This window comes from Camelina sativa, chromosome 7 (genome assembly GCF_000633955.1).
Source record: "Camelina sativa cultivar DH55 chromosome 7, Cs, whole genome shotgun sequence".
NCBI classification, from domain to species: Eukaryota; Viridiplantae; Streptophyta; class Magnoliopsida; order Brassicales; family Brassicaceae; genus Camelina; species Camelina sativa.
The window spans coordinates 23293633-23320615 of NC_025691.1; the positions used below are offsets into that span (position 1 = coordinate 23293633).

General features: G+C 40.1%; 2 protein-coding genes and 1 pseudogene across 2 annotated transcripts; all 3 read right to left on the bottom strand.

The window, feature by feature from the left end:
- On the bottom strand, positions 2875-9813 carry LOC109125486 (annotated as a pseudogene).
- Positions 15311-16837, bottom strand: LOC104704880 (LRR receptor-like serine/threonine-protein kinase ERL2). The gene has a single exon (XM_010420894.1). The coding sequence runs from the start codon at positions 16835-16837 to the stop codon at positions 15311-15313; it is 1527 nt and encodes a 508-aa protein (XP_010419196.1).
- LOC104702138 lies at positions 22034-23866 on the bottom strand. Its single transcript, XM_010417965.2, has 2 exons — positions 22618-23866; positions 22034-22327 (listed from the first exon to the last, which is right to left on the bottom strand). Exons 1-2 carry the CDS (start codon positions 23444-23446, stop codon positions 22293-22295), a joined length of 864 nt encoding a protein of 287 aa, XP_010416267.1. The 5' UTR covers positions 23447-23866; the 3' UTR covers positions 22034-22292.

Below are 26983 nucleotides of genomic sequence, written 5' to 3' on the forward strand. Positions count from 1 at the left end.
GAGACTAAATGTGTGATCAAGGCATTCAGAACCGATAGGGGTGGTGAGTTCACCTCAACTGAGTTCAATTCTTTTTGTGAGCAAAACGGAATCATTCGGCAGCTGACAGCCCCATATTCACCTCAACAAAACGGAGTTGTTGAGAGGAGAAACAGAACGCTCTTAGGGATGTCAAGAAGTATCTTGAAACATATGGACTTACCAAACTATTTGTGGAAAGAAGCTGTAAGGCATTCAACTTATCTGATCAACAGGATTGCGACTAGGTCATTGGTAGATAAGACTCCGTATGAGATGCTGAAAGGCGTGAAACCAAATCTTGACCACCTAAGGACTTTTGGTTGCATCGTGTTTGCAAAAGCAGAGTCCGTGGGAAGAGGAAAGCTGGATGATAGGCCGAGAATTCTGGTAAATCTGGGAACTGAACCAGGCTCAAAAGCTTATCGTTTACTCGATCCGTCAAGTAAGAGAATCATTGTTAGTAGGGACGTACGGTTTGATGAAAGCAAAGGTTGGGATTGGACGAAAGTTGAAACAGAGAAACATGAGGATTCTGCAGACTTCTTTGTTAGGATCGGTGAACATGGGAACAGAGGAGTTCGATTCTTGGACCAAACCAGTGAAGACGAAGTTGATGGTAATAATGATCAAACATCCGCAGAAACAGAACTGTGTCAAGATCTTGATGTAGACAAAGAAAGTGATGAGTCGAATGATGAGGACAATGTTCAACTGTAGTCGAAGCTAGGAAGGCCTACAAGAGTCAAGTCACAGCCAAAGTATCTATCGGATTATGTCACACATGATGAAGACCTTGATCGACTTCTTTTGTCCATTAACGAAGAGCCCTGGGACTTCGCAGAAGCCTCCGACTCAGATGTTTGGATAAAAATGTGTGAAGATGAACACACGTCAATTGAGAAGAACAATACTTGGAACTTAGTTGAGCTACCTTCTGGAGTAAAGCCTATTGGACTAAAATGGGTTTTCAAGATAAAGAGGAACTCAGATGGAAGCATAAACAAGTACAAAGCAAGATTAGTGGCAAAAGGGTATGTTCAAAAACATGGGATTGACTATGATGAAGTCTTTGCTCCTATGGCTCGAATGGAAACAATTAGGTTCATCATTGCTTACTCAGCTTCAAACGGATGGAAGATACATCATTTGGATGTAAAAACGGCGTTCTTGTATGGTGATCTTAAGGAACAAGTGTTTGTTCATCAGCCGGAAGGTTTTGTGGTCAAGGGAAGTGAAAGAAAGGTTTATAAGTTGCATAAGGCTCTCTATGGCCTAAAACAAGCACCAAGAGCGTGGAATGATAAGCTGAACAAAACTCTGAGAGAAATGGGGTTTCAGAGATGCTCTAAGGAGCCATCTTTGTATTATAAGAAGGTAAAGGATGAACTTCTTATAGTAGCAGTGTATGTGGATGACTTGCTTGTCACTGGTTCTTCTCAAGCATCGATTTTCCAGTTTAAGAAAGCAATGGCTGAGAAATTCGAAATGAGTGATCTTGGATTGCTTACGTACTACCTAGGAATTGAAGTGAGACAGCTTGAAGAGGGAATTGTTCTAAAGCAAGAGAGATATGCTCTTAGGATATTGGAGGAGACTGGAATGGGAGAGTGCAATCCTACTCATATACCGATGGATATGAATTTGAAGTTGTCTAAGTCGCAAGGAGAACATGCCATTGACGAACAAAAGTATCGAAGAAGCATAGGATGTCTCCGATATCTGATTCACACTCGACCGGATCTTGCCTACAGTGTTGGTGTCTTGAGTAAGTATATGCAAGAGCCTAAGGTTTCACATGGAGCAAGCTTGAAACAGGTTCTTAGGTATCTTTAAGGAACAAGCTCTTTTGGTCTGTTTTACAAACGCCCGAATGAGGTACGACTTGTGGGATATAGTGATAGCTCTTATAATGTTGATGTTGATGATGGGAAAAGCACCACGAGTCATATGTTTTATCTTGGTGAGTCACCGATTACCTGGTGTTCACAAAAGCAAGATATTGTTGCCTTGTCTTCATGTGAAGCAAAATTTATGGCAGCCACAGAAGCAGCCAAACAAGCAATTTGGCTTCAAGAACTACTCGATGAGGTAATTGGACAAAGAAGCGAGAGAGTGATCATTCGGGTCGACAACAAATCAACTATTGCACTCACCAAGAACCCTGTGTTTCACGGCCGCAGCAAATACATACACACTCGTTTCCATTTCATACGAGAGTGTGTCGAGAATGAGTAGGTTAGTGTTGAGCATGTTCCTGGCAGTCAACAAAGGGCGGACGTTCTGACCAAGGCCCTTGGAAGGATGAAGTTTAGAGAGATGAGAACACTTATGGGAGTGTATGAAGTGAGTGAAGATGATTCCAAGCTTAGGGGAGAAAATGTTGTTTTAAGCTTGCAATAACTTGAGGATAAAGCCAAGTATATTTAGGAGAATCTAAATATACATGAAATAAGGATTAATATGTTTTGGGAGAATCTAAAATATATTTGGTTGTATTAATCCTATTGGGTTTTGGTTTTGTGTTTTCCTCTATATAAGGAGGTGCTAGTTTGTAGCACAACTTATGATGTTTTGAGCTTAAGGTTTTGAGCAATTTTCCTTAAGACTAATAAGAGAGTAATTCTTATTAAAGCACTTGTGTTCTGTTCTTGTTTCTACATGTATTAAACCAACACCCAAAGCAGCTCCAAGATATAGATATGTTTACTCAAAGACAAAAGACAGTACAGAGGAACCGTAACATAAGTTATGATCTGGTTTTGTGAAACAAAGCAAGAGGTGTGAGAAGAACAACAACCAACAGAGACGACAATGAAACTAGCATACTTCAGAGCATCTAGCCATAGCAGTGTTTTACCACAAGAAATTCCTAACATTGAGGACGAAAGCATCAACTAAGTAGAACCATGCTCTGCGCCAAAGAGAATCAAAAGAGAGTGATGCGAGTATCCCAAGAAGTATTGTCACATAAGCTGCAACTAAACTCAAGTAGAAAGATTTCATGTCGATTGAGGATTCATCAGCTTCCCCTCCATTTTCTGGTTCTTGAAAGTTATTGTTGTTGCAGCTTGTGTCGGTTGGTTTTCCACAGAGAAATGGATTACCTAAGTAGCTTTGTGTATCAAAGGTATTAAACTGTCTTCCTCGTGGAATGACTCCTGATAAGTTGTTGTATGAAACATTGAAGACAGCTAAGCTGCTCAGTTATATTATTTGTGGTGGAATAGGACCTTGTAATTTGTTGAAGGAAAGATCAAAGCTTTCCATGTTCTTCATACCTGATAAGCTTTCTGGTATCACACCTAGTAAGTTGTTGTGAGAAAGATTGAGAGCATGTAGTTTCAGAAGACCTCCAAGCTCAACTGGGATCTCACCGCTCAGCTCATTCCCTGAGAGATCTAGTCCAAAAAATAATCTGAGATTTCCACCCATGTAGGTGTCATACCGGTGTTTTGCTGCAAATTCAATTCTAGTCTTGGTGTCTACTCCATATTGCATATTAAACTGATCTAGCATAAGCAGAGATATAAAAAATATATCATCATTTTCTGAGACAGAGAAGTCCGGTTGCGGAGAGAAACCATTGAAGACATCAATAGGATTGTAATAATAGCTTAAACCATAACCATAGGATGTATCTTTTTCTCGCATATCAAACGATGTTTCATTAAGACATGAAGGATGGATCCGTTCAATTTGTTGTTGGAAAGATCGAGAAGGTGGATTTTGCTTAGGCCACACAACTGGCGAGGAATACTGCCTGTTAAATAATTTCCCCGTAAAAGAAGAATACTAATGTTTTGGGTGTTGAAAAACTCCGGAATATTCCCAGACAATATGTTGTTTCTCAGATCAAGTAATCGGACATTTTCTAGCAATGTCTGTGGAATAGGGCCTGATAGTTTATTGTCTTGGAGGAATAGCTCTGCCCCGAAAAGAGAACTGACGTGTGGAGGTATGTCCCCAGATAAAATGTTTGCAGAGAGGTCCAATATCATAAGTTTGGACATGTTGAACAACGAAAGAGGTATTTCACCCACCAACGAGTTGTTTGAAAGCAGTAGAACATTTAAGGATGCAAGTTCGCCAATCCAACTTGGTATAACACCGGTGAGAATGTTGTTCGAAATGTCGAGCAGTGACAAGAATCTCAAGCTCCGCAAACCTTGTCCAATATTTCCGGTAAACTGATTGTTATCCACAAACAACACATTGATACTAGTAAAGTTGGTTGATTCTAGTAAAATCTCTCCACTTAATTTGTTATGTGACATCTTTAATATTACCAAGGAATAACAACCCATCAAAAAATGTCTTGGTAGATTCCCGCGAAAACTGTTGTTAGATATATCGAGAAAGTAAAGCTTTTCCATATTACCAAGAGAAGATGGGAGATTTCCTTGAAAACTGTTATACGTAAGGTTCATGTGCCGTAAATTGGGAAGGATCCACCCAATATTTTCAGGAAATATATGATTAAATTCATTAACTGACACATCCAGAAGAAGCAGATTATGTGCAGATTCTGGTAGCTGGAAGCTCTCAAAACGATTATTCTGTAGACGCAAAACTTTGAGTTTCGTATTGTTAGCCAGCAGCCAGGAAGGAAAAGTTCCAGATATTCTATTATCAGAGACATCAACTTGACGCAAACTCGTTTGGTGTAGGAGAAAATGAGGAACCTTCTCCAAGTTGCAAGATCTTAGTACAATAACACCTAACTGAAATTTAGGCTTCCAATACTGTTGTGACTCTAATTCAAAAGAGTTGGATTTGGAAGAGAGTTTGAACACCCTAAGATCTGAGACATTCGCGATCAAGCCAAACGAGAAGAAGCCTTCTAAGTTGTTATCAAGCAGCGATAAGTATTGGAGGGATACAAGGTTACCTAGTGCAGATGGTACCGTACCAGTCAATTGGTTTGATGAGAGATCAAGAACTCGAAGTCTGCTTAAGCTTGTTAAACATAAGGGAAATTGACCCACTAGTTTGTTATTACTGAGATCAAGCTCTTGTAAATTCTTCAATTTGCATATCCCTGCATTGGCCAAATCCAGAAGTTTTAATCAACATGAAATAAGCTTCAACTGTCCCCCACAAGTTTTTGTGTAAAAAGTAAAATATTTGAACAAACTTGCCTTGCAATTCCATCGAGCCAGAAAATTCATTCCCACTAAGATCCAGAGCTTTCAGCCTTTGAAAGGTAGGTAACTCTGCCAAAAGTCAAAGCCACACAAATTTAAACATACCTATAAACATGATGATCTCTAGATGAACATGAACCAATTCATAATATTATCTGTCCACCCAAGAAAATAAAGGCATGCATTTATGGACAGTAGCTCTGAACTACCTTGAACTGGAATGAAGCCATCAAATTTGTTTGTACTCAAGTCCAGTAGTTCCAAGTTTGCCAAGTCTTTAAGTTCTGAAAGATAGTCCAACCCCAATAAATGGAAGAATGATGAGTTTGAGACATGTAAAAGTATAATTAATTTTAGACATGTATATTTATAACAATCATTACAAATTGAAGCGATCTAACAAAATAGATATCATGAATAATCAGGCTGTGCAAGATATACACCTCGTTACAAATGGGAAACACACACCTTTGACGGGGAAAGTGCCATTCATGTTGTTTTCTCGAAGAAATAGAGTTGTAAGTGATGTAGCGGCATTAAGAAAGGGAAATATGTTGTTGTTGAATTCATTTCGAGACAAATCTAGAATCTCCAGGTTTATTAATTTCTTTAGGTTATTATAACCTACAGATGAGAATGGCACACAGACATCGACAAGTTAATGCAGAGACGGAGAAAACCTGGAGAACTTTCATGAATTAGAGCCAATAAATTAAAATTTAGCCCATCTAGGTTTTCTAGAGAAGTAATCATGAGAAATACCATAGAACCAATGCAAGATAAATGTGAAAGTGACCGACAAAGGAAAGCCTGGTATACCTTCCACATCATCAAACAAGCCGCTAAATCTGGATTCGGATAAGTCCAGACATCGAACTTCTTCAAAGGGATGCAGCAAAGAAAGATTTAGGAGAGAAATCTCTTTGAGGTTCAGTCTCAATTGGAAAGCTCGATTACTCGTCCACTTGTATGATTGCACTCTATATCCTGCTACCGGTGAAACCACCCGACCCGTTTTAAAAAAAAAAAATAATAATAACAATTATTAAGCATCCCATACTACTTAATTAAACAAACCCAAACTACAACTCAACATTAAACCATCAACAATTATTATGCACAGCGGAAACTTACTAATAATACAGAAACAATACATCATCAATACAATAACATTCCTAACCACTCTATCCAGCAACCTAAGATAACTCTAACCAAGGTTCCAACATAAATATTATAACCAACATCACACAAACGAGACCTTTTATCATCCTCCTCCTCATCGCCATGATTCCATGTCACAACCTGCACACCACAAACAACAACTGAGATGCGTAAGTATTATCACAAATACTTAGTGAGGCAATCCTCCCATCTACTGGGCTATACACACAAGCAACTGAAATCCAATGTTTAACAAACAACAAATAAACATAATGAACCAGGAAACCGCATGCAGCACACAAGCTGGTGTCAACCGACACTAAAGTGGTGTCGGTCGACACTAGGCCCAGAAGGGTGTCGACCGACACCCACTTTGTGTCGATCGACACTGACCCCGCAGATACATTATGCTCGAAGCCGATCAACGAATATCCGTTTCCAATTATCTCCAATCTGTCCCAAACTCACCCAAAAGCTTCAGGAACCTATAAGAACCATAACACAACCTCCACAAGCAAGAACAACACTACAAAACACAACAAATCAAGTAAACAAAGGATTCTCAGACTTAGATAAGCCATGGTCATGCACTCACCTCTTTTGCAGGAAGTTTCTGACCCAAACTGACGAATCCAGCACCCTAGAAGGCTTCCCCTTCGTTCCTAGCACCAGATATCTACTCCACAGGAACAGATCTCACCAATCTAGCTTATAATCTCCAAAATCCCTCAAGAACACTCTCTCTTCTCTCTTTTCTCTTTAGAAACGGCCAAGACAACTCTTTTTCCCCGACCTAGGTCGAGTTTCCTCTATAAATATGTCGGTTTGACACTTCAATTGAACCAGACCGAACCAAAACGATGAATTAAAATAATCTGGTCGAAACAAAATTGATGGTGTCGATCAACACTCCTCTTGGTGTGGATCGACACCCCTTCCCCAAATCTACCATTTGGTTCGCGGGTGTTACAACCGGCAGCAATCACTCTTTGTTTCATTAGTCCAAGTAATGAAAACATACTTGAGGGGCCATTCTCTACTTCTTGAGATTATGTATTTCTTAAGCTCCAACAAAGCGTTCCTTTCTTTCTCAATACAGCTTTTGTATCCATGTAGCTGCCCCAACACTAACATCATCCATTTCAAGTATCGGCCTAAGAACAGTTTCCTCTTCATTGGATTGAGCCAAAAAAAAAAAAAAAGGTAACAGAGTTTTAAGAAACTAGATCTTAAGTACGATGTCCAAATGCCTCCATGTTTATAAGCATTAGAACTGCTATTTGTCAAAGTGGAAATGTTAAAGCCAAGTTGCATAAGAATATTTATTTACAAAGTCAAATGTCCTTTTACATACTTGTGGCGTGCTTATATTCATGAACATAGACAATGTCCAACTGGGGGGTATTTTAAGACCGTTTGACTAAATAAAAGAAAATAACATAAAATATTATCCCCCAAGACCTTTCCATCTTATACTTTGTTACATATTCATATTCTTCATGATCGTTTACCAATATCTAAGCTTGTTGAATTATTCAACTAATAATTAATTATTGGACTTTCCAAACCCAAACCAACTCTCCTATTAGTATGATATTGTCCGTTTTGGGTTTAGGTGCAATCCAAGCTTTGTGAACTCTTAACGTCGTCTTCATCTTCAATGTCCAGACGGTGTAATTGGTTGAATTCAACATCAGACATTGAACAGCGGAGGTTGATGTCGGCGTCTTCTCCGATGGTTTTGTCTCAACCATGATTCGTATGAGCTCTCCTTACTCCAGGATTAGCTCCGATACCAATTGTTGGGCTTTCCAAGCCCAAGCCAACTCTCCTATTAGTATGATATTGTCCGCTTTGGGCCTAGGTGGCAAAGCCCGCACGGATTTCTTATTGGGCTCCTTCCCAAAAGGCCTCATACTAATTGGAGCTGGTCTTGACTTATATATTAGAAACTTATCTTCTAATCTTCAGATGTGGGACATTGTTTGTATCCCAACAAACCTCCCCTCAAACTATGTACTACGATACTTTGGCCTCCCCTTCAACGAAACCCAGGTACCTAGGCTCTGGTACTCCTTTATTATTGAAATATTCTTGAGGCATCCTTAATCATGTTATATCCCCTCCCCTAGGTCCACTTTTCGACCTAGGCTCTGATACCAAATAAAGAATCAAAAACACAAAACCTCAAAGCTTGAATAAAGAATCCTTCCTTTATTAATGTTTAGAAAATCTTCTCAAAACTAAACACAAGCTCTGTTTTTCTCTTATGATCATATATCCTTCTTATGATCTCTATTTATATTGTTCTAGACTTCTTTTTCTAAAACATCCTAACTTCCTTTTTAGTTTAGGATTACAACTTTTCCTTTTCCTAACTAGATTCCTAATTCCTTTAAGGATATCTATTCTAGAACAATCTAGAAGCTTAACCAACATTTACCCCCTTAAGCTTTAAGTTGTTCTTCATGAGATCTTGAACTCCGATCATCTCTCTCATTTCAGAAAACTTGTTCTTCGCCAAGGCTTTGGTAAGAATGTCTGCACGCTGCTCTTCTCCAGGTACATGCTCCACTTCAAGTAGTCCATTCTCCACACACTCACGAATGAAATGGAAACGTTTGTGAATGTGTTTACTCCTTTTGTGAAAAACAGGGTTCTTTGTAAGTTCTATAGTTGACTCATTGTCAATGCGGATCATAGTCTTCTCATACTTTTTCCCGGTGACCTCGCTTAGCAAATCTTGAATCCATATAGCTTGCTTTGCCGCTTCCGTAGCTGCAATGAACTCTGCTTCACATGAGGATAAAACAACTATTTCTTGTTTTTGCGAACACCAAGTTATAGGAGCTCCTCCGAGATAAAACACATGACCTGTGGTGCTTCTTCCGTCATCAGGATCCGTGTTGTGGCTACTATCACTATAGCCTATAATTTCTGGTGCTCCTCTCTTGTATGAGACTCCATAGCTCATTGTTCCTCTCAAATACCTTAGGATTTGTTTTAGTACAATGCCATGTGATTTTCTTGGATTATGCATGTACCTGCTCAAAATCCCTACTGAGAAAGCAAGATCTGGTCGAGTGTGTAACAGATATCTCAAGCATCCAATCCTTCTTCGATACATGGTTGCGTCAATTTCTGGTTCATCAAGTCCTTTTGACAATTGCAACCCGAACTCCATTGGTATTATCGTCGAGTTACAAGAATTTAAACCAGCTTCCTTAAGAATTCGACGAGCATAGGCTTCTTGCTTGATTTCTATTCCATTGATTCCTTGACTAACTTCAATACCAAGATCATAAGTAAGCTTACCAAGGTCACTCATCTCGAACATAGTAGACATTCCTGCCTTAAACTCCATGATGATCTCTAGTGTACTTCCTGTGACAAAAAGATCATCAACATACACGACCACGATTAAAATCTTAGGTCCCTCTTCCTTGTGATACACAGAACTTTCTTTTTGGCACTTGTTAAACTTCATGCTCTTAAGGATTTGATCGAGTTTTGTGTTCCATGCGCGAGGAGCTTGACGTAGTCCATAAAGAGCTTTCTTGAGTTTGAAGACCTTGTGTCTTCTCCCTTCTTTTCAAACCCTTCCGGTTGTGAAACATAAACGTCCTCTGTTAGTTCACCATGTAAGAAAGCGGTCTTAACGTCGAGATGATGAATTTCCCATCCATGTGAAGCTGCTAATCCAATCAACATTCGAATTGTTTCCAGCCTTGCAACCGGTGCAAAGACCTCATCAAAGTCAATCCCTTCTCTTTGTGCATAACCTTTAGCAACGAGTCTAGCTTTGAACTTGTTGATTGATCCATCAGCATTCCTTTTGATCTTAAAAACCCACTTAAGACCAATCACTTTAACACCAAATGGTTTCTCACCTAGATCCCATGTATTGTTTTTGTTAATCGAGTCGATCTCCTCTTGACAAACCTTTGTCCATTCGACTGATTCTTTTGCTTCATGATAGTTTATAGGTTCATCATTTAGCGACAGGAGAAGCATGAAACATCCCGACCCGTTTTTTTTTTTTTTAATAATAATAATATATAATTAAGTATTCCATACTACCTAATTAAACAAACCAAACCACAATACATCATTAAACCAGCAACAACCAATATACACAGCGGAAACGTACCAGCAAAACAAACCATCATATCATCATTAAAATAACATTCCTAACCATTCTATTCATCAACCTAGCATAACTCTAACCAATGTTCCAATAACATAACCATACATAACCAATATATATCACAAAAAAGAGACCCTAGATCATCCTCCTCGTCATCGCCATGATTCCATGCCACATACCTGCACACCACAAACAACAATTGAGATGCGTAAGTATTATCACAAATACTTAGTGAGGCAATCCTCTCATCTACTGGGCTATACACATAAACTGAGATTCCAATGTTTAACAAACAACAAACAACACAACAAACCAGGAAAAACCGCAACACACAAGTTGGTGTCGACCGACACCAAAGTAGTGTCGATCCACATTAGGCCCAGAGTGGTGTCGACCGACACCCACTTGGTGTCGATCGACACCGACTCAAGCCGATCGTCGAATCTCCATTCCAATCCCTCTCCAATCCATCCAGAACTCACCCAAAAGTCACAGGAACCATTAGAGACCCTTAAGCAATCACATACCGGCTCACTGCCAGGCCACCGCCTCCAGCTACGATATCCAGGGAGTCGCTCACACCCACTCCTCCTGCTCTCGGGTTGCAACCCTCGAGACATACCGGCTCATTGCTGAGCCGCGGCTCATAGCTACGGTATCCAGGGAGTCTCGAAAATCCCACTCTTGGGTCGTCACCCTAAAGCGCGCTCTAGGATCATCATCCGAAGCAACATACCACTCCCACTCTCTGGCCACAAAGTCCATCGAGCTATCGGTATCACATGAGTTGGGCCCACATGGCCTTGAGCAAACAAGTTTGATGTCATCAAGTATCTCCCGACTAGATCTACCTCAACACCTCTGCAAAAACATCTCAATGTCCTACGGCCAACACTCGCCACAAAGGCTACCGAGACGTCACAAAGACCCTAAACACATCACAAAAGCCACACCAACGTCCCGCAGGACCGCCACTAGGCCATGAAAATGTCCAAAAGAACCGCCACAAAGGAAACAAACGTCACCGGGACCACCAACATTGTATCCGACATCACTTAAACCACCACCAAGGTACACATCCCGTAGGATCGTCACACTTTCCACAAAAACCTTTCCATTTTTAGAAACTTTCTAATTATGGAAACTTTCAATTATATAAACCCGAGCTACCTCTCATAGCACCGCGACCTCACCAATCAAAACAAAAATCCTTGAGAAATGATCATCTCATCTTTAACATTCCCGCCACTCCAGGCATTTCACATCTCCTTTCCAAAAATAGACAAGTCCTAACTATCTATAGAACTTTCTATTTAAGGAAACTTTCTATTAATAGAAACTTTCCATTTATAGAATTCCCGAGCTATTTCCTTTCCACATGACCCACAAGTCAAAAAAAAAAATCCAAACGAACTCCATTTGCAAAACATCTACACCCACAAATCATCCCCCACGGTATTTCCCGATACCGGCGTGATCTACCACTTTCCAACAACCTCTCAATAGCCAACTGCACTTCCTACACAGAAGCTAAGAACATCACACAATAAACCACATATAAAACAACTTACCATGGAATCTCATTGAAGGCTCGAAGAGGATGATACTAGGACTCCATAGCACAAACAAATTGACTAACTACTCATAATCAATTTCATCACACAGCCTCATACATCAAGCAACAGAAAAATAATTCCACCAATTAAATTTCCTTAAGCCACTCTAAACCATCCATTAACCCCGTCCTAGAACCGTAAGGGCTCTGATATCAAAATGAAACAACCCGACCCGTTTTTTTTTTAATAATAATAATAATATATAATTAGGTATCCCATACTACCTAATTAAACCAACCAAACCACAATACCTCATTAAACCAGCAACAACCAATATACACAGCGGAAACGTACCAGCAAAACAAACCATCATATCATCATTAAAATAACATTCCTAACCATTCTATCCAGCAACCTAGCATAACTCTAAGCAAGGTTCCAATAACATAACCATACATATCCAATATATATCACACAAACGAGACCCTAGATCATCCTCCTCCTCATCGCCATGATTCCACGCCACATACCTGCACACCACAAACAACAATTGAGATGCGTAAGTATTATCACAAATACTTAGTGAGGCAATCCTCTCATCTACTGGGCTATACACATAAACTGAGATTCCAATGTTTAACAAACAACAAACAACACAACAAACCAGGAAAAACCGCAACACACAAGTTGGTGTCGACCAACACCAAAGTAGTGTCGATCGACACTAGGCCCAGAGTGGTGTCGACCGACACCCACTTGGTGTCGATCGACACCGACTCAAGCTGATCGTCGAATTTCCATTCCAATCCCTCTCCAATCCATCCAGAACTCACCCAAAAGTCACAGGAACCATTAGAGACCCTAAAGCAATCACAACCAACAAGAAAAACACCAAAACAACACCAAACAAGCAAAACATAAGAGATCTCAGGCTTAGATCAGCCATGGTCATGCACTCACCTCTTCTGCAGGAAGATTTAATTCAGAAACGGTGGAAACAACACCACAAGAAGCTTCTCTTTCGTTCCCAGCAACCACACCCCCTTCCACAGCAACAGATCTCACCAAAAACCACCAAGAACAAGACAAAATCTCTCAAGAACACTCACAAACGTTTTCTCTCCTTTTTCTCTCTTTTTCTCACTAAACGGCCAAGAGAAACACTAAAACCCTCGACCTGGGTCGCCTCTCCCCTTATATAATCGGTTTAGAAAAACCAATTAACCCAAACCAACCCAAAACCGCGAATTAAAACAATCTGGTCGAACCAGAAAAGCTGGTGTCTATCGACACACCCATGGTGTCGATCGACACCCATCCCCAAATTCCACTTTTGGTTCGCGGATGTTACAAAGCATTTCACATTCTAGATTAGCTAGAAGAACGTAGTCAGCAAGATAACTAGGAGGATTGTGTTGTCGACTAGATCTTCTAACCGGAAATGATATTGTCCAAAGCTAAACCTTAGGTCTCCCCTTCAGCGAAATCTTGTCACCATTAACTTGGTGTTTCCTTATTCGCAAGGTACCCTTTTATCGTGTCACATTGAGGGGCTTCTCCCACATTAATCATTAAGCCCATACCCGCTTCTTAGGTCCATTTATTTCAACCTAGGCTATGATACCAATTGTTGGGTTTTCTTAGCCCAAGTCAAGTCCCTATTAGTATGATATTGTCCGCTTTGGGCCCTGGTGGCAAAGCCCGCACGGATTTCTTATTGGGCTCCTTCCCAAAAAGCCTCATACTAAGTAGGTTTGGACTTGACTTATATATTAGAAATTTCTTTTCTAATCTTCCGATGTGGGACGTTGGTTTGTACCCAACAATACTCCCCCTCAACCCAAAGATCACAAACCTTAGGTCTCTCTTTCAGCGAAATCTTGTCACCATTAACTTGGTGTTTCCTTATTCGCAAGGTACCCTTCTTATCGTGTCACATTGAGGGGCTTCTCCCACATTAATTATTAAGCCCATACCCACTTCTTAGGTCCATTTATTTCGACCTAGGCTCTGATACCAATTGTTGGGCTTTCCAAGCCCAAACCAACTCCCCTATTAGTATGATATTGTCCGTTTTGGGCCCAGGTGGCAAAGCTTGCACGGATTTCTTATTGGGCTCCTTCCCAAAAGACCTCATACTAAGTAGGTTTGGACTTGACTTATATATTAGAAATTTCTTTTCTAATCTTCCGATGTGGGACGTTGGTTTGTACCCAACAATATTAATATAATATCTGCCAACTAAATTGATCAACAACACAAGAATACGATTGATGTGCAAGCGACCATCCTTTCCAATTTAAATGCAAATGGAAATGCCGACCATCCTTTCCAATTTAAATGCAAATGGAAATGCAAGTGTAGACTAATCTTTGATTGATGTGCAAGCGACCATTGTTTTCAATTTTCATCCAACTCTCATTTGAATAAGAAGGTTGTTCTAGATAGGCCCCAAACGCTACAAATAATGTTGAAGTTGCGATCGTCGCCGCTCTTCATTGAGGTTGGGAGCACCGATTTTTTACGAAGTAGCGGAAGGAAAGAACACCGCAAGGGGGGGGGATGATGATAGCCTTTTTCTGGAAGCTTTTTTTTTTAATGTGTGTATTGTTGAGAAAGAGTGCAAATAGTTTTGTTTGCAAATTTTCCGGTAAGGGACTTTGTAAATAATATTTTCTTTGGTCACTAAATAAGTCAGCTAACTTTTGAAAATGTCAAAAGAGCCCATCGACGAGAGGAGAGGATACAAGAATAACTGTAAAAGGCAAAACATCCTCTATTGAAACAATTACGAGACAAGCCACCAATTCGATTTCAAAAAACTTGTATTGCTTGATCAAATCGATTTCTTTTATTGTATTAGCTTCAGGCTTTTTCCTCAAATTTGTTCTCTACCAGCTAGATTTTTTGTTTTTCTTGATCTTGAGAGCAACATCATATCACATTCTATTGAAACTGAATTTAGGTCTTGAAACGAAATCCTTGAGGGAGAAAAATCGTTACTATAGATTGTGTGGTCACTTCTCTCATTCAATGATCTGGTCGTCTACCATGGAATTGTTTCATGTGTTACTATAGATTATGTATTGAACCAAACAACCAAAGCAGCTCCAAGATATGTTTGATGCATTACTTTTATTATACGAAGACAAAAGACAGTACAGAGGAACCAAAAACATAAGTTTTGTTCTGTTTTCTGAAACAAAGCATGAGGATTGAGAAGAACAACAACAGATGGGGATGAAACAAGCACATCATAGGCACCTGCAGTGTTATATTTATCACAACAGTTTCCTACCCTTGTGGATGAAAGCATCAACGATGTAGAACCAAGCTCTGCTCCAAGGAGAATCAAATGAGAGTGATGCGAGTAACCCAAGAAGTATTGTCACATAGGCTGCAGCATAACTCCAGTAGAAAGACACCATGTCGATTGTGGATTCATCAGCTTCCACTCCATTATTTGGTTCTTGAAAGTTATTCCTCTCGCAGCTTGTGTTGGTTGGTTTCCCACAAAGAAGAGGATTACCTAAGTAGCTTTGCGTGTCGAAGGTGTTAAACTGTCTTCCCTCTGGAATGATTCCTGATAAGTTGTTGAATGAGACATTGAAGACAGCAAGGCTGCTAAGATCTGTAAGTTGTGGTGGGATCCGGCCTTGGAATCTGTTGAAAGATAAATCAAGGCTTTCCACTTTCTTCAGAGCTGAAAAGCCTTCTAGTATCACACCTGATAATTTGTTGTTAGAAAGATTGAGAACTTGTACTTCCCCAAGACCTCCAAGCTCTACTGGGATCTCACCGCTAAGCTCATTTGCTGAGAGATCCATTCCAAACAATAATTTGAGATTTCCATCCCAATAGGCATCGTATCGGTGTTTTGTTGCAAAGTCAATTATCGTCTTGGTCTCGGCCTTGAAATCCTTGCTAAACTGATCTTCCACAATCAGAGATTTGAAATATGTGTAGAATGTTATTGAGGAAGAAATTCCATAATCAAAATAAGAACCGTCGAAGCTGTCCCCATTCCCAAAACCAAATGATGTATTGCTAAGACATGAAGGTATGGAACCATTAAGTCTATTGTTGGAAAGATCCAAAAGCTGGATGTTGCTTAGGGGACACAATTGGTGGGGAATATGACCTGTTAAATTATTCCCCCGCAGAAGAAGAATACTAATGTTTTGGGTCTTGATGAACTCAGGAATATTTCCGGACAATCTGTTATCTCTCAGATCAAGCACAGCGACATGTGCTAGCAATATGTCTGGAACTACTCCTGATAAATTATTGCCTTGCAAGAGAAACACTGTCAGATATCTAGAATTGACAAGCGAAGGTATGCCCCTAGATAAAAGGTTTCCAGAGAGGTCCAGTAGGTCTAGTGTAGATATGTTGAACAACGAAAGAGGTATTTCACCTTCCAATGAGTTGTGTGAAAGCAGTAATGCATATAACTCTGGAAGTTCGCCAATCCAGATTGGAATAACGCCTGAGAAACTGTTGTTCGAAATGTCAAGCATAGATAAAGATCTCGAGCTCCGCAAACCGTCTCCAATCTTTCCTGTAAACAGGTTGTTATCCATACACAACACACTTAAATAAGTAAAGTTGGCTGTCTCTAGGAATGTCTTTCCACTTAGTTGGTTATGTGACATCTTCAAGAAACTCAAAGAGTAACAACCCTCTAAGAAACTTCCCGGTAGCTTCCCGTAGAAATTGTTGAGAGATATATCCAAAAATTCAATCTCTTTCATGTTACCCAAAGAAGATGGAAGATTTCCTTGAAAACAATTATTCGCAAGATTCATATACTGTAAACGAGGAAGTATCCACCCAATGTTCTCAGGAAAGATTTGATCAAATTCACTAACTGAAACATCCAGGCAAAGGAGATTACTATCATACTGTGGTAGCTGAAAGCTTGTAAAAGAGTTATTTTGTAGAAGCAAAACCTCGAGTTTTGTATTATTCTCCAATAGCCATGAAGGAAACTTTCCAGAAATATTATTGTTAGAGAGATCAACATGACGCAAATCATTCTGGTATAGGAGAAAATGAGGAACCTTCTCCAAATTGCAACTTCCTAGTGAAATAACACTCAACTGAAATTTTGGCTTCCAAGAACTTTCGGACTCTACTTGAAATGTGTTGGATACTGAATCAAGTTTGAGCACTTTAAGCTTTGAGAGGTTAGCGAGCCAACCAAGTGAGAAGAGGCCTTCGAAGTTGTTATATATCAATGATAAGTACTCGAGGGATTCGAGATTACCGAGAGCAGATGGTAACGTCCCAGTCAATTGGTTCCATGAGAGGTCAAGAACACAAAGTCCAGTCAAGCTAGTTATGCATGAAGGAAACTCACCTACAAATTTGTTATAACTAAGATCGAGCTCTTCTATATATTTCAGTTCACAAATCCCTACAATGATTTAGAAAAAAAATGCAGTAAGTTTCAGTCACTTAATAAAGGGAAAGAGAGTTCACCACAATTCTTTATCAAAAAAAGTGAAACATTTGATAAAACCTGCCTTGCAATTCCATTGAGCCAGAAAATCTATTAGCGCTTAGACCTAGAACTTTCAAATTTCTCAGGGCAGATAGCTCTGTAACAAGACAAAACCACATAACGTTACCGTTAAAATAAGTACAATTACGAACATCAAGAATAGGCAAGCATTTATGAGCTACTACTTCGTAACTATTTGAGAAATATTTGATGGCTTATTTAAAGTGATTTAACCACAACGCCACAATTCTTTATAAAAAAAAAGGTGAAATATTTAAGAAAACTTGCCTTGCAAATCCATTAAACCAGAAAACCCATTAACACTTAGATCCAGAAGCTGAAAGCTTCGCCAGGACAGATAACTCTGCCACATTTAGATAAAACCATACAAAGGGTAAACACCATTTACCAATATGAGGTCCTCAAGGTTGACAAATGACAATCATCTATGGACACACACTAAAATAGAAAAATGGTTATGAACTACCTTGTACTGATATGGAGCCATTAAAACTGTTACTGCTTAGGTCCAACAGTTCCAAGTTTTTCAAATCTCGAAGTTCTTGAAGGGAGTCCAATAAATATAAGAATGATACAAAATAAGCGAAGTTATACATAAAAATTAATGATAAACTGACTTCATCCAACAAAGATACAATAGATCATACGAATAGAAAAACAAACCTTTAACAAGAAAAGGGCCATTCATTTGGTTTCCCTGAAGATACAAAGTTTTGAGTGATGTTGCGGCATTGGGGAATGGAAAAATTCTGTTATTGAATGCATTTGAAGAGAGATTCATAGTCTCCAGGTTTCTTAATCTCCTTAGGCTTTTATAACCTGCATTTTTTTAATAAATGCAAACGAGAATCTTGCTATAAGAATATAATGATAGCATGTGCAAGCAGATGAAGGTCATGAGAGATGAACTCTACGCAAGTGGGAAGGGAATGTAATTAAGTGACCGTCTGATGTGATCGCAGCATGCAACATGGCACACAGACATCAACAAGTTAATGGGGAAACAAAGAAAATCCGAGTACCATAAACGTTCAAGAATTAGAAACAATGAGGTAAGATTTAGTCCATATAAGTTCTCTAGCGAAGTAGACCCCTAGCTAACGCAGGGAAAAGATCAAAAGTACCACTGTAAAACAATATGGTAAACCTAATTAATCACTAGGAAAAGCCTGATATACCTTCAACGTCATCAAACAAGCCACTGAATCCCATGTTTCCGAACCCAAATGAGGATAAGTCCAGACTTTGAACTTCTTCAAAGGGATGGAACAAAGAAAGATTTAGGAGAGGATTCTTAAGGTATCTTAGACCAAAGGAAATCTCCCTAATCCGCCCGCTTTTCCGATTGCACTCAACCCCCTTCCACTGACAGTAATCACTCTTTGTGTCATTAGTCCAAGTAAGAGCAGAGTCTTGCTCCCATGCTATAGTCACTGGGATCAAGTATGTCTTGAGCTCCGACAAAGCCTTCCTCTCTTTCTCAATACAGCTTTTGTGTCTGAAATAAGACAAAGTAATGTGCAAATCTGTGTGTATATTCAATAGAGTCCAAAGGTATTTATACAAACGTAGTTGCCTAACTAAGAGATAACTTGGTACCCACGTAAATATAGGAAGTAGAAGATTAACATATATCTTAGGCCCAATACCCCCCCTCACGTTGGTGGGACGAAATCTCGAACACCTAACGTGGACATAAGACGTTGAAACTGAGGCGCAGGCAAAGCCTTGGTTAAGAGGTCCGCAACTTGGTCGTGAGTGGAGATATGAACGGTAGTAATCAACTTACCCTGCACAGCGTCGCAGACTTCATGACAGTCACGCTCAATATGTTTGGTTCGTTCATGAAAAACAGGATTAGCAGCAATGTGAATCGCTGCCTGACTATCACAATGCAGCGGAATCGGAGAAGATTGGGCAACGCCTAAATCCTCCATTAGACCTTTTAACCACTTTATCTCCTTAAGGGTGTAAGCCATGGCACGGTATTCGGCTTCAGCAGAGGAACTCGAGACAATATCTTGTTTCTTGGTCTTCCAAGAAATGGGGGAGTCACCCAAATAAATGACATAAGCGGACAAAGAACGGCGAGTGCGTGGGCAGGCAGAGAGGTCAGAATCGCAATAAGCCGTTAGAGTCAAAGGACTGTCAGAACGTAGAAGGATGCCTTGAGCAGGTGTGCCCTTGAGATAACAAACAAGACGAAGCGCAGCTTCCCAATGAGCAACAAGCGGAGTCTTCATGAACTGAGAAAGAATGTGTACTGGGTAGCTCAAATCAGGACGCGTGATAGTTAAATAAATGAACCGACCAACCAAGCGACCGAGGAAAGTAATAAAAAAAGAAAGAAGATTAGTTCTTCTTTACTTTTATCACTTAGTAAATTCCAGATATCTAATTTTTATATTAGAAGGATTACCATATATAACACAATACTGTTCGGGATCGGCATACAAAGGACTCTTGACTGAGCTGAGCTTGTGATTAATTTCCATTGGGGTTGGAACTGGTTTGGCGCCTAACAGTCCAGCCTCGTGGATGATGTCGAGGGTGTACTTACGTTGGGATAAACAAAAACCATCTTTGCCACGAGAGACCTCAATACCCAAGAAATATTTTAACTTACCAAGATCCTTCATGTGGAAGCACTTGCTGAGCTAACTTTGAAGTGATCGATGGCTTTGAGATTATTCCCGACAATAACAAAATCATCAACATAGATAAGAATGTGTATCACTGTCTGTCCACGAATCAATGAGAACAAGGAGTAGTCTTGGTAGCTTTGCTTAAAGCCAAATTCACAAAGAGCAGTAGACAACTTGGAGAACCAACACTGCGGTGCTTGCTTAAGACCATACAAAGACTTACGGAGACGACAAACTTTCTTAGGATCAGAGGACTGAAAACCTGGAGGGAGCTTCATGTAAACCTCTTCCTCGAGATCACCATGAAGGAAAGCATTGTGAACATCCATCTGGTGAACCTCCCATTCTTTTGCAGCAGCAACCCCGAGAAGAGACCGGACCGTTGCCATCTTCGCAACCGGAGCAAATGTTTCTTTAAAATCAACCCCCTCTTTTTGATGATTACCCATAGCCACAAGACGAGCTTTGTGTCGTTCGAGAGAACCATCAGCTCGAAATTTTAACTTGTAAATCCATTTGCTATTGATAGCTTTCTTTCCTGGTGGCAAGTCGGTGACATCCCAAGTGTGATTTGCCTCCAATGCGTCTATTTCTTTTCGCATTGCTTCACACCACTCTTTGATCTTTATTGCGTCCTTGAAATGCTTTGGCTCGTGACTGTCTAAAATCGCACCCAGAAAAGCAATGTGGTTCGCAGAGAAACCAACATTAGATAAAAACTTTGTGATAGGATAAAGAACCATACCCGAGACCGTAGACGAGGACAGTGAGTCGGGGAGATCAGATGCGAGAGCGTGAGAGGAAGAGTGTACTGGAGGGACAATAAAATCTTTAAGAAGTACGGAGGGGAACTTTTTGCGATGACCTTTTCCCAACAGTTCTGGTAGACCTGGAGTGACAGGTGAATCAGTCTCCAATGGTTTGTCAACAGGAGGTGAAGACGAAAATGACGGACTACCCGGAGAAGGGACCAACGGTGACGGTGTAGTAGGTACTTCGGCGGGTTGAACAAGGGCAGGTCGAACATCCGGAGATGAACTAAGGTCAGGAGAAACAACTGCAACTGTCGGAGGTACAGAAGGTGTAACCCAGTCATCATCAACAACAACAGGTTGTTGTACAGGTAACGAAGGAGAAGACGTAAGATCCAAGAAAGGGAAAAACTCTTCTTCGAACCGCACATCTCTGCTAACAAAAAAATTTTCAGTGGTAAGATCAAATAGACGCCACCCCTTCTTCCCATAGGGATAGTCAACAAAAACGCATTTCCGGCTCCTAGGACCAAACTTGTCCTTATCTCGAGAGCGTAGATGTGCGTAACACAAACAACCGAAAGTTCGTATCATAGAGTACGACGGGCGTTGGCCAAACAACAATTCGTACGGAGTCTTGTTCTTCAACACAGAAGATGGTGTTCTGATTATTAAATGTGTGGCAGTAAGGACACTTTCGCCCCAAAACTTCACGGGCATATGACTTTGAAAGAGACATGCACGAGCAACATTAAGAATATGACGGTGTTTACGTTCAACACGGCCATTTTGTTGAGGAGTATCGACGCAAGAAGTCTGATGCAAGATACCCTGTTCTTGAAAATAAGAAGTAAGGCACATGAACTCTGTGCCATTATCTGTGCGAAACGACTTGACGGGTTTGCCAAATTGTCGAGTGGACATGGCAAAAAAATTTCGTATGAGCTGAGGGACCTCAGATTTGACAGTCATGAGATCGGTCCAGACACCCCGCGAATAATCATCAACAAGTGTAAGAAAATATGTTGAACCATTTGTAGAAGGAGTGCGATAAGGAACCCATACGTCGCAATGAACAAGTGAAAAGCAATCAGAAGCTTTATTACTACTATCATGAAAAACATCTCTTGTTTGTTTTGAACGGAAACAAATGTCACAACTTTTGATATCTCCAACAATGGTAGGAGAAGGAACACACTCAGATAAAGTAACTAAAACACTAGGAGAAGGATGGCCAAGCCGTCTATGCCACAAAGCACTCGATGAAAGATGATGAGCCGATAACTTAGGAGACCGTGATGCCAACACTCCCGTAAAATAGTACACTCCCTCACGCTCTTCACCTGCTCCAATCAAAGTACTTGAAAAACGGTCCTGCAAGAAGCACAATGTGTCAGTAAAAATACCAATGGATCCAGTCTGCTTCAACAGTTTAGAGACTAAGATTAAAGTGCAATTAAAATCAGGAACAAACAACACATCAGTCAGCAGGTAGGCTGAGCTCAACTGAAGGGAACCACACTTAACAGCACGAGATGGTTGCCCATCAGGCTTAGTAACCGGTGAAGGAATAATATCAACCACATCCACCAAAATAGAAAGATCACCAGTCATGTGGTGAGAGGCGCCAGTATCTAAGACTACATCGGTTAAGTGAGTTTTACCAGACAGTTTTTCTGAGGATGTATTGGAGCGTTGAGCTTCGAGCAGGTTGATCAGTTGTGTGATCTGATTATTTCCAGTGTCGGATGGAGACACCATACGGGCTGTGTTGACACGACCTCGACTGCGACCAGAACCCCTTGTTGGACGACCACCACGCTGAACAGAACGATTCGGTTGGCTGATGTCGGAGCGAGGGCCGCCTTTTTGTTCAAAGAACCACTCCGGATACCCGTGGAGTTGAAAACATTCAGAGACGTCGTGTCCTTGACAACGCCAGTGAGTACATGAAAGAGTAGAACGATCACGGAAGCGAGGAGCAGAGACACCAGCCGCTTGAGGGGGAACCTCTGTTTTAGTTGTTTCTTTGGAGCGTGCAACGTTGAGATTTTGTTCCTTACGGATGACACGAGAAAAAACTTGAGTGAGTGGCGGCTTGGGATCTTCACCAGTGATTGTAGAACGGCGGTTGCTGAACCGTGGAAGATCAAGCCCAAAAAGGAATTGATGAACACGGTCATCTTCACGTTCCTTAGCAATATCCGGAGCAGCGGAACAGGTACACTGACGACCTGTTTTATAGTGTTGCAGCTCCTCCCAAAGTTTCGATAAGCGGCCATAATATTCTAACACCGATTGTCCGTTTTGTTTGCACTCCGCAATCTCATCTTTGAGAACTTGCTTGCGAACCCCATTACCAACAGAGAACCGAGACCGAAGACTCTCCCACAAAGTTGAAGCCTCGGCAATGAAAGAAACAGTTGAGCGGAGTTTAGGGTCAATAGAGGTTTGGATCCAACCCACAATCATGGAATTTGCAGCACGCCACATGCTGAGATCGGGTTCAAACGTCGGTTTTGGAGTAGATCCATCGATAAAACCAAGCTTATGTTTTGTTTGGAGGGAGTTCTGCAGTTCCGTAGCCCACTCAGCATAGTTATCCTCTTGCAAAATAACAGAGGATATCAAAGCACCGGGATTGTCAGAAGAACTGAGTTGGTACGAGAGGGTGCGGCTGCGACGACCACCTGTGTGGAAGAGGTTTGAGGAGAGGTAGACATGTTGCGGCGACTGTTATTAAGATGAACAGCGGCGGCAAGAAACTAGACAGATATGTCTTGCAGCGGGGGTGGTTGTTTACAAACAACGGCGGCGGCGGCTGTGTTTTAAAAAAAAAAATTAGGTCACAGATTTGAATGGCTCTGATACCATGAAATAAGACAAAGTAATGTGCAAATCTGTGTGTATATTCAATAGAGTCCGAAGGTATTTATACAAACGTAGTTGCCTAACTAAGAGATATCTTAGGCCCAATAGTGTCCATGTAGCTGCCCCAACAGTATCATTACCCATATCAAATATTGACCCACGAAAGGCTTCCGCTCCATTGAAAAAAAGATAAAACGCAAATGAAATAAGTGGAAGCAATTTACAAGTGCAAGTTTAAAAATGGTAACACCTCCACGTTTATGAAACTTCAACAAGAAAGAAACTATTGTATATTTAGAAAAAGTGAAAGTATCTGTTTTATCTTGGTAATTTTGTGCTACATGGCATAGACTTAGAGTCGTTTATTTAGACTCGTTGGCCTATACAAGTCAAGGTCTTTGTATAAAGTGTGTGGTGAGTGGTGAGTGGTGACAGGTGAGAATCTTCTACTCCGACAAAGCTTTTTTCCATATGATATTTTACTTTAATAGTAAAATAGTAACCAAATAAATTCACGACTTAAATTATTGTAACACAGTTCCAGGAAGTTTGAATTGATTTTTTCAAAACAACTAAACAACTTGATGTAACATAATCATACGAGTATACCACAAATTAATAGAGAGAGGTTTGCTTCCGCATTCAAGGAAAAGTGTATGTGGCTTAATATAACACGACGTCGTTACCACAAACACTAAATGCCGCCGTTTTGTGTATTTTTCCCTCCGCCTAAAAGAAAAACGGCTAAATAATAAAGAGATTTTAGTCAGATCTACTATATTTGATATAAAACTTTTCCAATCTACCACAATCACAAACCCTTTTCAGAGCATTGCAAATGACAAAAATACCTATATGTTTATTAGGTGGAAATATAAAGAAATGTGTTATTTATATGACAAAAACACACACTCAACATATGATAGACCATGCGGCGACATAGTACAACTTCTGACTTAGCATTTATTGCTTCATTTGACTGAATTGACAATTAATGTAGATAAAAGGAAGGATCACTGGGTAAATAGAAGAGATGTTAATGCATAAAATAAGAATAAATGGATTAAAAGGAAGGGAGACAAAGAGAGAGATTTGTGGACATAAATTATGAGAGATACTAATTTTGATGTTGTATGTGCCAACAATTTAATACGAGTTGTGGACAATATAATTTACTAAAATTTCCTTGTAACTATGAAGCATGTTGAGGACAATATGATATGTAGTAGACATGTTCATTGGTTTACAAGTGGGCGTGGACATAAAATAGACTGTATACATAAAAGTATATTGGAGACAACTACTTAATTGGTTGTCAAGTGATTGTGGACATATAAGTATAATGTGGACAAGTAATTGATTGGTTAAAATCTTTGTGTGGACATAAAAACTGACTGTAGACATGTTCATTGGTTGACAAGTGTGTGGATATACTGAAAATGCAAAGAACGTATGTGTTAAAAATTGAGAAATTGAATTACATAACAAAAGGATAGCTTGGAGGACATTTTGAAACTACTGATGGACAAACTGAAACAGTTGTTCATTAAACGTTGAATGTCTACAGCTGGCAACATCTAGTCCTAAAATAGTTGTCTATTAAACAGTATCACGGAGCTCTCGAAGTGAAACGATATCTCCATGTAGAAATCTCTCATGCGGCTGAGCACGAAGATCAGATGATGAAGTCTTCGTCTCCATTTGCACCACGCCAAACGGTACTCCGGAGAACAGCTTCCGCGATCTCTGAGTTCTGACGACACAAAGTCTGTGTTCTGGAGTGCTACATCAGCCCCGTCGAAAGCGATCGTCTTCGCCGCGAAAACGTCACCGAGACGCCACCGAGGCGTCTCACGGAAAAGAACGTCACGGCGGTCTAGGACGGCGGAGATTCACTCTGCAACTCGCTCTTGGCTTACTGAGTCAGACTCGGTGTGGGTTTGTTCCAGTTCGGTTAGTTTAGGCAATAACGAAACAAGAAAAAAAAAGAGTTTTTCGTTTTAATTAGAAATTGGGCACAGAAGATGAAAAGACAACACAACAATTTAAAACACGATAAAGGATATATATATATATATATATATATATGTCTCATTTAGAAAAACAAAAAATAAAGAACCAAATACCATGAGGGTTAATTTCGTCATTTTATTTGTGGCTTGTGGTATTTGCTAAAAGAAGTATACCAATGTGGTAGAACCCACAAGTTTTGTTTCACAATGTGTTACATTTGTTATAAAAAACTCAATAATAAATTCTCACGAAACAGCGGGTCTATCAATTGGGTCGGCCCGGAACAGAGATTGATCAGTCGTACACCCAACTTCTTCTACCGGGGGTTGGAAACAGGAAAAATCGGTTATTTCATACCCCAGCTAAAGGGGTATATTAAATTCCTACACCATGTTTAACACTGTGTGAATCCATACATTACGTTAACTAAAATTCAAATTCACAGCACCAAATTATAAAACTCTGTTTATACATACATAAGTCGTAACGGTGTTAAAAAACCGTTGACAGCTTCTGACGTGGACGCCAGGTAAGAAACGACGTCGTTTTGGGAAACAAAAGAAATAACTTCTTTTGGTTAAAACGACGTCGTTTCTTCCTTCTCCTTCTCTTTTCCTTCCTGATTCCTTCTTCCCCGACTCGCCTTTGTTCAGTTCTCGATTTGGGTATTAAGAAAACAAAACAAAACTTTGAGACGAGAAAACAAGAAACTAAGGCTCATATTAAGAAATTCAACCATGTATTTTTACTGTATATGCTTCATTGACCTAATCTCAGAAGCGCTGGTAAGCTTATAATCATAGCCCATTAACAAAACACTAAAACAAAGATTGCTAACAAAACACCTTTTCGTCGTAATCAGATCAGCCCGAGAGGCTCTTGCTAATAATATTCATATAATAGATAAAACCTAAGAGATTGAACAAGACAAATCTCAAGATCTATGAACTGTAGGAAACAGAGCAATGAAGAAGATGATCTTAGCTAGCGGCATGGTCTAAAACTCTAAGATACAAACAAACAGATCAATTAGCAATTCCCAATCGGTTAACACCATAGAACCCTGATTTTGCTAACTTCAATTCACAAATCGTTGAACCCTGATTTCTTATCACATCAAATAACCCTAATTCATCATGATCTAAA